At 38.5% G+C, this 13,661-nt stretch overlaps 1 protein-coding gene across 1 annotated transcript in view; it reads right to left on the reverse strand.

Annotated features, from left to right (window-relative positions):
* Nucleotides 1-212: 212 nt before the first annotated feature.
* Nucleotides 213-13,661, reverse strand: part of LOC122058057 (glycylpeptide N-tetradecanoyltransferase 1-like) — a 15,627-nt gene continuing 2,178 nt past the window's right edge. Inside the window, exon 3 of the mRNA XM_042620477.1 lies at nucleotides 213-1,769. Within this exon, the coding sequence (XP_042476411.1) occupies nucleotides 442-1,746 (1,305 nt within the window). The 5' untranslated portion in view covers nucleotides 1,747-1,769 and the 3' untranslated portion in view covers nucleotides 213-441. The remainder of the gene's footprint in view (nucleotides 1,770-13,661) is intronic.

Raw genomic sequence — 13,661 nt, forward strand, 5'->3', positions numbered from 1 at the left:
ACAAGAAGTAATTGTCAGCAAAGGCAACACTAGTCTTCAAAGAAACCATTTTATCATAAGATAAAGAGGTGATTGACTGCTATAATGCAAAATCATAGTTGTGGGAGGGCGCACACTATAGGAGCAGAGAAGATAAATAGGAAAGAGATGTTTACAGCAAAGCAAAAGATTCAGGAAGTATTTTCTGTAAGCCAACCTTATTCCAGTTCCCATCCACGTGTAAAGCCCTCACATTCCATTATAGTTCCAAGCATCTCAGATTACAAATGCCTATAAACTTTGTTACATGCAGAACAAATCTCGTTCCAGGTGCCAAGTAAGGAAACAAAGAAAAGATAAAAGCAGAGTGAGATACAGCAACCAATGAGAATTCAACAACCAAATACCCAAGATAATATGGCTGGTCCAGACCCGAAAATCAAGGCTCATTTTGAGCCCTAACTACAAAAGGACAAGCCCAAGCTCTGATGGTTTCAATGCATTTCTTATCCGATAGTTGTACAGATAGTAGTGGAGCTGCCCATCACCCGGCCCAAATTTCAGTTCCTTCAGGAAAGACTCATTGTGCATGATATCTAATGCATTGAAGACATCGAAATCCCCGCGTTTTGCCACGATAAGTGCATCATTCATCAGTTGAAGCAATGGAGTCTGTGTGGAAACATTGTAGTACGAATAAGCAGCCTTCAGAGTTGAGTAATTCTGGTTACCAAGTATGGATGATGGAAGTGTGTAGAAGCTGCAAAAATCAGTAATTTCATGAGTATCTGGACTCTCAACCAAGTAGCTATCCACGACATTTTCTTTATGAAGAAGCCAGTGTTCGACATCATTCTCATCAAAATCCGGTGCAACGATAAACTGACTCAAGTAGTTCCTAAGCAATCGGGTTACAGCAGGTACATCACGTAGCTCCATTTTCCTGAACCCCGGGGTAACTGTTGACTCAGGCAACTTATAAAGCTTTATTGTCCGGCTCATCGTCATCCTTGCCCCAAGTCTAGAGAAACCAACATCAATAAGTTTTTTTGGGTTCAACGACCTATGCCAATATTGACAAGTTGAGATTGGTGTTGGAATAACAACTCCGGCAGTATAAGCTGCTTGCCAAATATTTTCCAGGTGCACCCTCCTCGTAACCTCCTTAATCATAACAGGTGCAAGCCTCTTTGATCTCAGCTTCTTATGAACACACAAGAAATTAATTTCGGCCATGATAACAACATCATCCCGGACCCTGATCTTTGCAGGGACACCTGTAATGAAAGCAACGAGCTTCTTTGAGACCTTAACACGGACACCAATGTGCCAACTCTTGAAATAACCAGGAGGGCGAAGGGCCCATCGAAGAAATTCCTTTGAATAATTGAATCTGAACATGTTCTCATCATCTTCAACGTAATTGTTTGTAAGGAGGTTGTAAATCTCTGTGCAGGTCTCTTCATTGTCAATGTCGCAAGTGGTCCATTCATATGGACTCGGAAGATTATAAGGTTCTTGTTTAACTTCAGATAAGGGCGTTGGCTGCTCAATTGGACCTTCAGGTAAACTAGTGTCTCCAAGATCTTTGAATTGGCCAACTGGTTGTGTTTCCCAGAACTTATGTTTCTTCCCCAGAGAAAGTGAATCTTGAACTCTTTGGGCTACAGCATCAATTGAGCTATCATTCTCGGGAGGTAGATTCACATCAGAGTTAGGCTGTGGGTTCTCATCAGGAGAACCAGGTGGAGAATCGCTACCAACCATCTCAATAATCAATCAAGAAAAGGCTGTAGAAAAACGAGAATTTTGTGTTACAACAATAAGTTAGTCAGCTCAAATTGGATTGAAGACTACTGGAAAACCCAACAGATAAAAAAAACAAGTGGATTCTCAACACTAAGGTAAATCTATCAGTATTTAAGTACTCTTTATGTAAACAAAGAAGATTGACAAGCAAGAATAGATACACAACCAAAAGTCCTTTTAATTTGCAAATCTTTTCTTCGAGTCTCCAGATCCCAACCGATAACGACACACATTTGAAGGGAGAAAGAGCATGCTTTCAGCATAGGGTAAGAAATCACTTGTTGGTGGAGCCCATCATATGAAATATCATTATGGAAAGCTTTCACTAGCATAATACAAGCTTATGTTAGTCCTCCATTACTACTCCAAATACATTCAACAATAAGCATGGATACTCCAAAGAAAAGAGCAACTCAAAGACACAAGAATGCATTTGCTACAGCCAAGTTATACTAGCAATTAGCAAGCATAATTATTTCATGTCTTTCTTCAATCTTCCAAAGAAAGAAGAATAGGATGACATGCGAGATGGTGGACCCGAGCATAAAACCCACATAAAACAAGTCAAAAATGCAAGAAAAACACCTAATAGTCCCGACTATGCTTTACAGTTATGTCAAAGCATTAAATGAAAGTCACTATGGCAACCATCCTGAGAATTCCATCTTTTGTTACTGTTACATTAAAGCATGAACTGAAAATTTCAAGGAAAAACATGCAATAGTCCTGACAAACACCATGTCTAAGAAGTTCATGCAATTAAAAAAATGATATATTTAGATTACAGACAATTTCGATATCACAGACAAGGCACCAGGACACCTAAACATTTCAATTTTTATGAGAGCTATTAAATAGCTAAATGTAGAAAAAGAAAAAAAAAATTGAAGCTGTGAAAGCTCTAGGGCAATTCTGTCCTATCGGGCTTAGTATTCTGCCTTATTAATTTTGGTATCTCATTACTTGTTGTAATAAGTAGGTTAGAGGTATTTTAGTCCCCTAACTTACCACCTTATTTTGTCATTGTATATATCTCTGTGTGTGTGTGTGTGTGTGTGTGTGTGGAGTGTCCTGCGATAGGACACACCTCACTATCACAGGCTGCCTCCCACATACAATTCGGTAGCCTCTCTCTCTATTTCTCTTTATTTTCTTTTGGTTTGATTACTTAGATTCCGGTTTGCAACAGAAGCTTCCCCCATCAACGCTAGGAAATTGGTAGCCACTTCACCTAGAATAGATCCAAATGCATACAGCTAGATGGTGCCCAAACATCAAGTCAGGTCCAGCAATAAATGGGGAAAATAGCATCTGTAATAGGTGTGCAACATGAGGGGGTTAGTCTGGGCCAGGAATTCCAAAACCCTAGCCCAACCCTAGGTCCCATTAACTCAGCCCAGGCCCAGCCCAGCCCATATTGACCCTGATTGGACCTGCTTGCCCTGATTGACCCTGACAGCCCCTATTTTTTTCCATTTCAAGGCTAGGTGGGGTTGGGCTGAACCTAGCGGCCCTTTTTTTCCTTTTTTTTGGCCACAGGATTGAAAAAGTAATTCATCCACATTTATACAAAATAGCATGAATCACATCAGGTCTATAGGAATATCAAAAATAAATCACCCATATGAAGTGCAATATTCCTAAAGCCATAGTCTGTTGGATTTACATGGGAATGAGATGTATAATTCACCTAAATTCAAATACAAATCTTTATACCAAGCAGGAACCCAATCCTGGACTTACATAGGAATAAAGAATTATATCACACTACCAAAATGTTATTCCCATCTCCATACCTGTGACAAACTCATCATTCCACATTAGCAATCACCCTTTTTATGTTAGCATCATGCCTATACTTTGGACTTGTATAGAAATAAATCACATCATTCACAAACATTATTCCTAATCCCTTAGAGGAACACAAATATTCACAATCATATAAAGACACCAATATCAAAACAGAAACTCCACCATAAAAAATTTAGGAATTTAACAATGTATATGGATTGTGATCCTATAGATCATCTTGCATATTCTTGTTGTTCACAGTAATGGATGATCCTGTATTGAGAGTACCATAGACCATAGAGATGCATCTCGAGAACTCTCTTATAGAATTTCAATGGCCAAGATACGGAATGAGGGACGCTTTGAAAGACTAACATTTGGGTGGGGTTTGAAATTAATTGAATTTGTTTAGATTCTAATGTCAGGATGTCATAAGGATCCTTGATAATTACTCATACACATTAGGTATTTTTTGTGACCGGGGAATTGATAAATCAAGGGATGCTCTAGAAAAGCCAGCAATTCACAAGCATGTACTCGAGTCAACTCGCGAACACCAGGAGTGGGGTCTAAAATTTGACTAATGTACGTCTAACATGGGTGAGTCAACTCAATGAATAGGTAGGTAATGAATTGGGCGAGTAGGCCTAGCCAACGCATCGTGGTTTTCATAGAAATATGTGGTCTACATGACTATAACATAGATATCCCATGCAAATGTGACGATCCCAACCATCAAACAACAGTAGAAGTGGTGTAGATCAGACTTGCACAAGGAAGGGGCTGTTGGCCCCATCAAACCAAGCCCAGCCTGGGTTCAGCCAGGCCATTCCAACCCCCATCTATCAGCAGATTTCAGCCCAGATTTGGTTTCCTTTTTGGGTCCTTGTGGCCAGCTCAGCAGCAGCCTTTCTGTCCATCGACCCAATCTCAAGAAGGGCAGCAACAACTGCTAGAATCTTCAAGAAAATATCTACTGATTTCAGTTTGAGTTCTACCTTGCCTTATATAAAGATAGAGCTGGAAGAAGATAAAGGAAGATACTGTTCATGTGAACAGTATCCAGCCCATTATTTCTTCAAGGATTTGTTACCTTTTTGGTGTTTAGAATCTTTTGTTAGACAAGTAATTAGTTTAGGAATGTTTTAGTTGTTAGTTTCCTAGTTACTTACTTTCTTCTTCTTGTTAGTTTCCTATTTCAATAAGTTTCCTATTTTGTAACCTTCTATTATGAAGGAGCTGCTGTGCCTATTTAAGAGGCTAACTGATTGTAACTGAGGGAGACTTGATTAATGAATTTATTGAGTAAATCCTTTTTGGCTGAAAGGCTGTTATTGAGAGGTGAGATGCCTAAACCCTTGAGGGGTGTGATACTCAAAACCTAAGGGGTGAGATACCCATTCCATTATTCTCTTTCACCCTTCTCAACCCTCCATCAGTTCTATTTCCTTTCTTTTTTTATTTTCTTCTTTGTTTCAGTTTGTGAGAGAGTGTGAGAGTGATTGATCCAATCTATTTTGAAGCATAAAAGTGCCAATACAACTCAGATTGGAAGCAGCCAAAAGGGTGGATCGAAAGCAGACAACTGACAGGATTTTCTTGTCCATCGATTTCTTCAATATCTCCCAGACCAGCAGGGTTTTGCCCTAGGCCTTTTGGGGTTTTCTTGAGGTCATCAGAGACCCTCTTCGACCAGAAGTTGAGGACTGTTGAAGCCCTCCAGAGGAAGCCGCAGGATTTCTCCCTTACACTGTTGAAACCTTAAATCTGTCAGCGACGATTGTTGGTTCTGTCATCCTTTCTCAGGTCTGATTCAACTACTGTTTAGGAACCTACAGCAGTATTCTGTGGGTTCTTTTGACCAGGTTTGACAGTCCAAACATCCATCCACTTATGAGTTTCGGTTCAATCCTTCTTTTAGTATTTGTGGTTGCTTTACTTGGTCCCCAAGTCTGAAATCAGAACTAATGTTGGTTGAGGGGTGTTTATCTTATTGGGACTTCTTTACCTAGTGTAAACTAGCTCTACATTAAGAAGTCTTGCTAAAAAAAAAAAATCTTTATTATGTAAAAGAACTAAATTTTATAAAAAGGACTCAAAATAGCACTTAAAGTAACTCCAAACCATTTTCCTCTTTCTTTTATAAACTTCCATATCACAATAATGTCAGCACACCAAGAAGAGTAATTCATATCGATCGAACAATTTATTTAGATAACTCCCCAAGCCGAGATAAAGTGCATTGCATAACACATCAAGGCAAACCTATAAAACATCATCTGTAATTGATATTTCAGGCTACTGAAGATACTGAAACTACTTTTTTTTCTTTTAGTGAAAATAAAGAAACTGAAATAGTTTGCTACACCATCGTCGAGCATCGAACCATGAAATTATGGCTCCAGAGAAAAAGGCAACAATCTCTTAAAACCAAACATTAATACTAACTTCAGGTAAACACAATTAATTATTGTTAACCTCCTTCACAACACCAAGAAATTACACCAAAAACTAAAAATACTCATGGCTCACTGAAACTTGAACCAGCCGGTTCAGAATCAACACATCCTACGCAAATGGCTTCAATCCAACTGTTTTAAAGATCTCTTCTATAAAGAAGAAAAAAATATCCACTGGTCTCAGACTGCCAAACCCCAACCTCTTCCAAATCACCACCAAAAAAAGGAATTAATTTATGGTTCTGTGAAACTAACAATTTAAGACACAAACTGGTGCAAGAACTAGTTTCATTCTCCGTTTCTACACCAAAGTGATCCCAAAATATTCAAGGCCACTGATTCAACAAAATAAACTCGGCAACCTAAGCTTAACACAAATTACTCCACAACACAAAAATAACTATTGAAGAATACACAAATTCCATGAATCTCAACAGAACTGAATGAGCAAAGATAACCATAGAAGACCACCTTTGCCTTGGCCAAAGCCATTTCAATTTTAATTTTCAAAATATCTCAGCACCTTCCATTAATCTGCAACCCTCTTTATAATCCTTATGGACCCCACCGTGAAAGCCCAGCAGTGTGGTCTATAACTATACGGAATTACAATGACGTGTGGACTTAGTGCTTCCCCCACTCTAGGGTGAAAAACTTCTTTGCTGCACCTGGCGGTCATGTGGGTGTCCATACAAAAATGGGCTTGGACCAGTTTTTCTGGTCAGTTTGCCTGGTGGGTGACTGCTGGCTAGAGAACTTAGGCATGTTAGGACGGCTGTACTTTTTTTGTATACGGGAAAAAATTGGTTCAACTCTTAGGTTATGTTTGGTATGCATTCTTGGAATAGATTCTGAGTTTAGAATGCATTCTAAAACCTGATTCTTCTCTATTCCCTCATTTCGAAATGTGTTCTAGACCTAGAATCTATTCCGAAACTCTATACCAAACACAACCCTAATATTTAAAGAGAGGGAGAGGGTTCTCCACGATGCCAGTGTGGGAAGAAATATACACGCCACACCAATGGTTGCCTTAAAAAGGAATCATGCACATAGGTCCTTCATATTTTACACACACACACACACGAGATGGAAATTGCACTCTGGTGAAAGTCTTTGCGGTCGACTATGTATGACAAAATTGGTGAATGGTTATAGTTATTCTATTACGTGGAAAAGTGATACGGTAGTTCTGGTTGTTGGATATCTAGGAAATTGTCTAAATAGTCACATCCCATTGATGTAGATAAGTCACTTAATGGGCTTATTTTATTGCAAATAAGCCTTGGGTTGGGTTATATATGTGTTGGGCCTTCAATCCCATGGGTTTTTTTTTGTAATGGGCCACTTTAATTGGCTTAAAATATGGGTAGAAAGTAGGAAAACGGGATTTAATTCATTAGCTTAGTTAGAGACTTAGAGTCCTGTTTTGAATCTATTTCCTTTGTTATTTCAGTTTTTAGTCAGTTTAGGTTTCCCTATTAGTGAATGACTAGTTAGTTACCTACTCCCTGTTGGAGTTCTAGCCTAGTCCTACTTGGAGTCTAACTCCTAGTTAGGTTATGACTGTTAGTCTACCCTCTTTATATAGAGGAGCTAATGTACTCTAATAGGACAGATTGAAGAAAAGGATTGAGTTAATGTTTGAGAGCTTAAGCCTTAAGGCTGTGAGTGATTCTTCCCCTCTCCCTTCTTTATGCAATCTCTCCCTCCCTGGTTAGATTTGTGCAATATCTAATTGTGTGATCCCTTCCTCTCCCCTGCAACTCTGAGACCCATCTCAAGAACTTCTTCCCTCCCTACCCCTAAGGCTATCCTTCATCAATTGGTATCAGAGCCGAAGGATCCCTTGCTCTACTGAAACGGAACTCCCTTCCACCTCCCATGCAACTCCCTTTCTCTCCCTATTCACTCCCCCCAACAAAAAAAAAAGAAGCAAAATTGGCCGATGGATCTAGACCTTTTATTGGATATCCGTCAACAAATGCAATTAATGCGAGAGAAGCTTGATGAGATGCAACAACACTACAAGGACATCAAAAACCTAGCATTGGTCACATCTAATTATATACACTTTACCTTCAACTATGTGATCTCAACCTTTGAACAACAGATAAACGAAACAGAAGATGAATCACCAGTGGTAGAAGATGAGATGACACCGTTGGAAGTTGAAGATCACCTTGTGAAAAAATTTAAATCGGTTGATCTCCTCAGTGAACCGATCGATTTTATTTTTCCGAGTCACTTCACCTATAAACTTCGTGTCGTGGATTTCATAGCATTCGATCATGGTTTTGGTGGTCACTTCATATAGGCAAAGATGGACATTGATCGATTGGTGTTGATTCTCCCTTCTACAAAACTTGTGGACAACTTTTCTCAACATCGGGGGAATTGATATAGATGAATCACTTAATGGGCTTATTTTATTACAAATAAACCTTGGGTTGGGTTATGTATATGTTGGGCCTTTGATCCCATAGGTTTTCTTTGTAATGGGTCACTTTAATGGGTTTAAATATGGGTAGAAAGTAGGAAAACGGGATTTAATTCATGAGCTTAGTTAGAGACTCAGAGTTCTGTTTTGAATCTATTTCCTTTGTTATTTCAGTTTTTAGTCAGTTTAGGTTTCCTTATTAGTGAATGACTAGTTAGTTACCTACTCCATGTTAACGTTCTAGCCTAGTCCTACTTGGAGTCTAACCCCTAGTTAGGTTATGACTGCTAGTATGCCCTCTTTATATAGAGGAGCTAATGTACTCTAATGGGATAGATTGAAGAAAAGATGAATTGAGTTAATATTTGAGAGCCTTACTTAGGGTTGTGAGTGATTCTTCCCCTCACCCTTCTTTATGTGATCTCTCCATTCCTTGTTGGATTTGTGCAATATCTAATTGTGTGATCCCTTCCTCTTCCCTACAACTCTGAGACCCATCTCAGGGACTTCTTCCCTCCCCATCCCTAAGGTTATCCTCCATCACTCATGAACGGGCTAAATTGTATATGGGAAAAAAGAACCATGTATGGGAGTGTGGCCTATACCAGTGCTCCCATGTATCTGTCTCTCTCCTCCCCATGTGAAAAGACATCTTTGCCCCTTATTTTTGGGATGAGAGAGATAAACACAGGAAGCATTGGCATAGGCCGTACTCCTAGACAGAGAACCACTTCTCATCGTAAATATTGTAGGGTAGAAGTTTCCCATGAGGCCAGTATGGAGGGCTACCGCAACAGGCGCATAGGAGAAGGTTTCGTACATGGGGGCCCATTTGGTGTGGGAAATGAAAGTGTCAATGTGGGGTCTGTTAGTCAATATGTGAGTGGGCATTGGAAGGAATCCTCACACTAGTGTCGTGGGGATCTTTTCCCGTATTGTATATATTATATATTTTGGATGTTATTTTTCTACATAATATTAAAGTAGGTAGGTAAACAAGTAAGCATGTCGAAGTAAAATCCCTACCCTTACTCCAACTGCTTAGCCCTACAACAATATAAACAACATAGCCTTATCCAAACTAAATAGGGTCGAGCACAAGGATTCTTTCCCTCTTAAAAGAAAAGGAACACTAAAACATACAAAAAGAAAAAGCTGTCATGATGCCATACTTATATGCATCCAGAAATATCATAAACAACATAGTATGCAAATAACACCAACCATATACCAATCTTTAACCAGTATTGCCAGATTGCACTTTTATAGCCAAATAAAATATTTTAATGGTTTAGTAATGAGGAATGATGATATGACCTGATAGAAAACAACCCAAAAAGCAAGAATCCCAGAGAAGTAACTACAGATCTATTCCAATTAATACCAAATAGGATCTAGGCAATACTTATGATGTGGCACAACAGCTATTCTCACAATTGCACCTACCATGGTCTGGAAACGATAGCAGCTTTCTTCAAAAACACCTACCATGAAACCTTCAATTTAATCCATCTAGGCTCAATATGTATATATACCCCCATGGTTTGGAATCAAGTATGTTTTCTTCAAAACCTACCATGTAGCCTTCAACATAATCCAACCAGGCTCAATTTGTAGTATACCCCCATGGGCAGAGATATATTTCCACGATTCCTTCTTCCCATTCAGAGCAATAACAACAAGAAGAACACAGCCATATCCTAGCTAAATGAGGTCGGCCACATGGATACTTACTCTCCAATCAGCTCTATTCGAAGTCAGACCTAACACGAGGCCTAAGCTAAGCATGTTCTTCCTCACCACTGTGTGGTTCTGAGTTCAACTCCTCTTACCTCATTGGGGCCACTCACATTGGGGTTGTTTAGTGCTCTTCACTACTTTCGATGAAAGTTAAATGGTTCTCATTCAACCGCAATATGACCTGGTCCATGCGGCTGTGTGGTCAATATGGGCCCGCAAGACTAGTCAGGCCAAAGGCCTGGATATCGGTCATTACCCAAATATATATATATATCCTTCCTCATCACTTCTCCTATTGTTATTTTAGACCTGCCCCTGGTTCTTTTAGTTCTTCCAATCTGAATCAAATCACTCATCCATACTGGAGCATCCCAAGGCCTCTATTAAACATGGTCATGCCACCTCAAACAACTGTCTCGAAGCTTATCATATATACACCCAACCCAGCTCAGCTCCAATATGGTCATTCCTTACTTTATCTTTCCTAGGTTCGCCACATCCATCTCAACATCCTCATCTTCACGTCATAACTGATAGTATGATAGTCCTCTATAATTTTCCTTTAAGCTTTAAAGGAATACGATGATCATATAGCACTCCAGACACACCTATCCACTTCATCCATCCTATTTTAATCCTCTGGGCAACATTATTCTATATATCACCTTATTTATTTACGATTAAGCCTAAATATCTAAAACAATTACTCTAAGGAATCTCTCTCCCATTAATATTACCTCATCAACCTTCCTAGTGTTACCAAAGTTGCACACCATATATTCCATCTTAGATCTACTTATCTTAAGACTTTTTGATTCCTAGGTTGATCTCTATAACTCTTACTTGGCGTTAATCTCTGATTTCATTTCACACACCAAAACAATATCTTCAGTAATAAGCATACAACAAGGAAACTCATCTTGAATGGCTTTGGTTACATCGTCCATGAAAAGCACAAAGAAATAAGGGCTTAAGGCTGATCTTAGATGTGACCCAATTGTAATTGGGAATCCACTACCCTGACTCCCTCCCCAATTCTTACGCTAGTCACTACATCATACATATCTTTAATTATGTCAACATATTCACATGACACCATAGTTATTAAAGCAGGAAGGCGACCGAGGCGTTTAAGGATCTTCCGAAGCGCTTTGGCGATAGGGCAGGCATAAGGTGTCACCTTATCGAATAAAGAAGTTTTTTTTTTTTATGTAGCCATTTTATTTGGCAATTGGCACAAATAACATATTAAAAATTATATAATTCTACTTATATGCTAAATAAAGGTTAAAGATTCATTACCAATGCAAGATATTCATAATAAAAATAATAAAAAATAATAATAAAAAAAACAAAACAAATCAATAAAGTGAATAACTAACTAAGTTCATATTTACCATAGCATATAATATAACTATGAAACAACATTATAAATATATAAAGAAAAAAAAAAAGGCTATTAAAATATGTAAGTATTTATTATACTTACCTCTATGATGCCAAAATGAATGCCTAAGGTCATCTACTATATTCCTACTCCTGTCAGTCCAATTAGGGCAGCAATTAAGCTCAGTATCGCTACAATGGAAAAAGACAACCAAGAAAGAAGAAGAAGAATGAAAGAAGAGAAGGGATTAAGGGAAGAGGAACAAAAAGAAAGAAGATGAAAAAATAGATGAGAAAGAGAAATCCGTTCAGTAACAGAGAACTGGAAAAGAAGAAGAAGAAGAAACACCGGAGGAGAGTCGCCAAAGGTGGAATCGATGGAGGAAGGAACACCGATGCCCTAGTTCTCCCAAACAAAGAAGAAAACAACCAAAAGGATTTTGCGATTTGTGATTTGTTCAACCACAAAATGTGGTTTTTTACTTTATATAGACTCGATCCCATAGCTCTCAAGTGTACAGAATTCCCATAGACTTGCCAATCACAGCAAAAGATATGGAATCTATGGTAATACATTTAAAAATTAATAAATAAATAAATAACAAACAAAAACATAAAAGGTATCTGCCTTGGTCGTAACGCGCAATAAGGCGTCATAAGGCACAATAAGGCGCAGTAAGGCGTCGCCTTAGCCATTAATGCGGTCGCCTTACGTGAAACCCATAACATGCATGACTGCCTTAACCTACCTATACCACCTTAACGCCTTGGCTATACCTTAATAACTATGCATGAAACCCTTCTTTTCTCTAGGATATGCCAGATTAACTCTTGTGGGACTCTGTCATACAATTTTCTAGGTCAATAAGACCATATGGAGATCCTATCTTTCCATGAGTTTTCTCAGTAAGAAAATAGCCTCCATTATGGATCTTCCTTCAATAAAACCAAATTAGTTCTCCAAAATAGTAGTTTCCAACCTTAGTGGATTTCAATAACTCTCTCCCACAACTTCATCATATGACTCATTAGTTTTATGCCTCCACAGTCCATAGTCATTACAACTTTGAATATCCCCTTTAATTTTTAAAATCGAGACCACAATGCTTCTACATTCATATGGCATTTTCTTTGTGGTCATAATCTTCTTAACCAACTTGGTTCTCCACGATACACTCATAAACTACAAAATCCTAAGCTCTTCCATCCTTCAATCGGGACTCCATCTGGGCCCTGTGCCTTGCCTACTTTCTATCTTTCTTATGGCTTCTTTTAGTTTAGACGCCCTAATTGTGCGTGTGTGTATATATATATATATATATATAATATTTACCTCACATGGTTTCAAGATGAGTAATGAGACTTCCTGGGCACTATTACTCGATCTGCTTAGCCTAAACGTAATAAAATCATATCACCTTTACCCTCCAAATGAGGGTTAAACAAAGCAAGTAAATAGGTAAGTGGGCAAAATTGATAGTCATACCAATGTATTTCCATGCACCCCTTGTAGTCTCGTGCACCATCTTGGTACCCTTGGATGTATCTATGATTTATCTTGTCACATGGCCAGTTTCAATTGGGCAGAAAACTGATGTGAACAAGGTTGGGGTCTCCTTGTCTATAAAATTTCCAACCCCACATGATCTTCTATGTAACAAATCTAACCGGTCCCCTTAAACATGTCATAGGATCACAACTTTTCTTTTACCTGTTAGCAAGGATTAAAGTATCGGTATCGGTCATCGTATCGATCGGTCAAAATTAAGATACGTATCGGAGGGTATCGTATCGTATCGGAGATATACTAAGATACGCTAAAGATACACACATAAATGGATAGGAAGCATTTTTTTAAACACTTTTGCATAAAGAATTTGTTAAAAAAAGCTATTGATAACATGTATTATGCATAAACACTAAATTGAGGGTATCGTACTAAGAATTCAAGGTCTGTAGTTGTCCCATAAATGTAAAATCCTTGTTCCCAACCTTGATTTCCACTTTAGTTAGAGAGAAATATGGCTGACAACAACTTTGGAACAAAAACCCTTAAA

This window comes from Macadamia integrifolia, chromosome 12 (genome assembly GCF_013358625.1).
Source record: "Macadamia integrifolia cultivar HAES 741 chromosome 12, SCU_Mint_v3, whole genome shotgun sequence".
NCBI classification, from domain to species: Eukaryota; Viridiplantae; Streptophyta; class Magnoliopsida; order Proteales; family Proteaceae; genus Macadamia; species Macadamia integrifolia.